This window comes from Sardina pilchardus, chromosome 10 (assembly GCF_963854185.1).
Source record: "Sardina pilchardus chromosome 10, fSarPil1.1, whole genome shotgun sequence".
Lineage (NCBI taxonomy): Eukaryota > Metazoa > Chordata > Actinopteri > Clupeiformes > Clupeidae > Sardina > Sardina pilchardus.
Window position 1 is genome coordinate 9855838 of NC_085003.1, and position 4053 is coordinate 9859890.

At 42.8% G+C, this 4053-nt stretch overlaps 1 protein-coding gene across 1 annotated transcript in view; it reads right to left on the reverse strand.

Moving 5' to 3' along the window:
- The window catches only part of mob2a (MOB kinase activator 2a), a 47189-nt gene extending 43500 nt beyond the window's left edge, over positions 1-3689 (reverse strand). Inside the window, exon 1 of the mRNA XM_062548111.1 lies at positions 3230-3689. Within this exon, the coding sequence (XP_062404095.1) occupies positions 3230-3246 (17 nt within the window). The 5' untranslated portion in view covers positions 3247-3689. The remainder of the gene's footprint in view (positions 1-3229) is intronic.
- Positions 3690-4053: the final 364 nt, after the last annotated feature.

The following is a 4053-nucleotide window of genomic DNA, read 5'->3' on the forward strand; positions in this document are numbered from 1 at the left end:
CAGTTAGCGCTGCAATGATTGAAAGGTTTGAATGTCCAGACAACTTTTAGAAGGAGAACTCGAAAGAAATGTTATGTGAGAAACAGAGGAATCTAGAAATGGCGCTATCTGAATTCAAACACACATCCTCCTGCAAACAAACTGTCATATGTTGAAGCCTAAATTGCATTCACTTCCACATCTAGGCAAGCCAAAATCCTGAGACAATTTGACAGTTAGTCTACAGTGCAGTTATGGTTATGGCTATGGTTATGGTTATATGAATTAGCAGATGTTTCTGTCCAAAGCGACTTACAAATCAAACAATAGTTTACCAATAGTTAAAAAATGACAGTGAACAGTTTTAAAGTTAGTTAGTTAGTAAGACCACATTAAGGAAAACAGCAATAATGTGAATGCAATGTTAATGATCAATAGCCGAATGAAAATAAACAAATACCATAGTACACAAACCATGACTCATAAGAACAAGTTATCGTCACCTGATCAGTAAACACCTGTCCACCTACACCAATGTGACACCACCCAACCACAACCGATTCTCTGAGGTAAAACTGTCTGGTGGCTCTGTGTAGCCACCCAAGCAAGTCTGCTGAGAGAAGCCACAATATGGACAACCACCAACATAACCTTGAGAAGCCCATTCATTGCCTGAGGAGACTCTGGAGCTTCACAGAATCCATTATCGCACTAATGGTGACAGCAGAGCAGACAAGCCTAGTTATTAGAGGGGAAGGGAAGAAGGCTCTGTATTCCGTACGGACTAGTGCAAATTGCTCAGCCAATCAGCTTGGGTCCAAAAGCAGTAGCCAAGAGAGCAGCTGGATGAAATGTAGCCTAACTGTCTGGCCTTAATTGAATCACCTCCGCATAATGAAAGAAAAAAGATGCATGTCAGCTTGGCCAAGGCCGGAAAGGAGATGAATTTAAAAAGACGCAAGTCACTTCAGCCACTAACAGGCACAGTAGGACAGTAGGAGTCAACCTACGACCACACACACACACACACACAGCTCGGAGTCGGTAAAGAGCTTGCACTTGCTTAAAGCGACTCTTTTCCCTCTGAAGCCTCTCGCTGATTTCACTGCTGCTAACTGAGCATAATACTGTGTTGACATGTTTGTCTGGTAGTTCTGTGCTCAACCTGCTCGGGGTGCGTTGCCTGTACAGATTCCTGTTTCAGGGCAGGAACAAGTCTACACCAGTAATAACAAGATTTTTTTTTTTTTTTTTTCAATGGCCGTAAAAATGCATGATATAGGCCTAGATGGAACCACTGTAATATGAATCTACCAGTATAGAGTATGGCACACAAATACTGCCCAACTGCTGAAAACAGTGTCAGTGCATAACTTAGGCCTACCTGAGATTTCAGGAAAGCATACAAGTTAACAAGGGCAATCAGAATGCTTCCTTAATTTGCATCATCTCAATTCTTCATTTTGGTTTTGGTCTTTTAACAAGTCACCAGTGATCTGGCCAATGTTTTCCAAACAGACCATAGATGACCAAAAGTGTAATTTCACACATAAGCCTAGTAGACCAGTGGTTCTTAACTGGTTTGGCCAAGGGACCCACAATTCCCTATGGTTACTAGGTCGCGACCCACTTTTTAAAATATATAAAGAACATATTTTATTTCTCAAAATATATTACAATCGACAAAATACAAACATTTAGATTTATAAAACAAACATTTCAACATTTAGATCCATTTAGATTTGACATCTCACTGTAACTGGATGTGAACACAGCAAATAACACGAGGGGCCTATAGGCCAGGTTTACAATGAAAAGACCAGAGAACAATGTGCAAATTAGACCTATATGCGTTTTAGGAGCATTAATGAGAGAACTGGAGATGTTTTTTAGATCTGATCAGAGACTCGAGCCCCGTTCTCACATTCACTGGTATCTTGAAAAACAGAGACTTTTCCCTTCGTTTGTGCCTTCCGTGTAGCCTACACACAAACGGCGGTTTCGCCTCTGAATTCTTTCTGAAAACTCCGACAAAAGTGGAGATTCGTGGACTCGTTTCGCGTATGAATGTGAACTGAGAAAAACTAAGTAGGCTACTTGCATCTGCGCAAAAAGTGTGGCCAATGTTTACATTTTCATTTGGCTTTGGTGATCATGGATGCATTCCGAGTAGCAGTTGCAAAATATAATGTTGGTGCCAACCCTTTTCGTTTTTTGCATTTGCAAATAGAGTTGAAATGAAACAAGGAAGTGATTCGTTGATGTTATTGATATTTTCGGGATTCTGATTAGCTAACGTCGGCTCAAACTTCTTGTTACACCACTAAGATTTGGCATGCTCTTGGCGGCATGAACACGGGTGTCAACGAAAACTTTTCTGAAAACTGACAAGCGTGCACGATGTTAAATGTTAAAATGTTGAAAACGGAGGGGAGGAAATATTCGTTTATCAACTTGTAGCCTAGTCCATGGTAGCATATTATCTCCGTGGCTGGGGTCAACCTTAAGTGGTTGCATGAAAAAATATACATAGCCTATATTTTTTACAACATCCCTTCGCGACCCACCCAGGACACCTCCGCGACCCACTTTTGGGTCGCGACCCACCAGTTAAGAAACACTGTAGTAGACAAAGCACATTTGCTCTGCTTCTCTGACTAGGAACATCCTTATAGAGAGGACTGATTGCAGTTGGTTAACACCAAATTCATAATATAATATGATTAGCCATCCAACAGACTGACTAACCAAAGGCTGGATAAACTGTCCTGCAGCAATGACACAGTGTAGCTACTGTTACTATGTATGTGCTCTCCCGTCATAAATCTGGAGGAGAGAGGGTATCACTGAATAGTTCATGCGCCCCGGCCAACGAGATGACATGAGAAGCTAAATGAGATGTGACACATCGCACCAATATAGACTGCAAAGCGGGTTTGCCAAATTTCATCTTTAAAAAGAGCTCCGTAAGGCGCTCCAACCTGCAGCAAAATATGTTTAAGCAACCTCAGAAATTAACTTGGGGGGGGGGGGGGGGGGGGGGGTGTAGCCTACAGTAGGCTATATTATTGGGCTCTTGTAATAAGCTGGAGTTGAGAAGTGAAGGGGTGGATGATTTGCACGACATGGTTTTCAGAGGTCACATTTTGATACTTTGTGGATGTCACTACTGTCAGTCGCCAAATATTGCGCGGAAATACTGCATCCACACAGCGGGGGGGAAAGCTGTCAGTGACATATTTGCACTTACCCCATTAGCCAGTCCATGTTTACAAGGATAATTCCACGGGAGCTGTACGCGACCCCTCGGACACTTTATCCGGCCACCTCGAGTTGTATCCCGGATCAAATCCTCTTCCAATCAGTCTCCTTTACGGCGAAAATGTCTGGATATCGATATCCCCGTTAGCAGCTAGATGCAGATTCAAGGCTCGGTTAACAGAAACATGAGTGGTCCAGTAAGTCGAGTAACGTTATTAGTTGGTAATAGTGTTCCAGAAGCGGACTGCATTGACTTTGAGATGAAAGACGGTTGTGAATACGGCAACGGATACGAAGCGCAGAAATTCAGCTCAATGGTAACGCTGCCGCGACAGCTTGGCGGTGACCCGAGCCTCCCCTACAAGTATCAAGGCTGGACGTGTCTCCTCAAATGCCGCTAGACCGTAATCTGTCATGGACCCTAGCGTTGACTCTTGAGCCCCTACCGATGCAGTTCGGTCTACTCTACTGCTTCATGTAGGGAATCCGGAAGTAAACACAGAATCGACCCCCACCTTCGTTTCCGTGGATGTGTCCCGCCCCACTCACGGCTCAGTGTAGGATTTCTGGGATATGTAGTAGTCGTCTGCTAACCTGGACCGTGATGTCATTCAGGCCCAAATAATTTAGCCTAGATCTGACTAAATGACTAATGATTTAATGAAGGTGCTTTATTTTCAACAGAAATCAAGACATAGGCTAATTAAACAGACCAAGTCTCTTGCCAAGAAAAAAACAAACGGCTTTTATTTAATTTAATAAGATACAGTTAAACTACCTCTTATCCAGCATATCCTAGGATTAAAGCCTAAA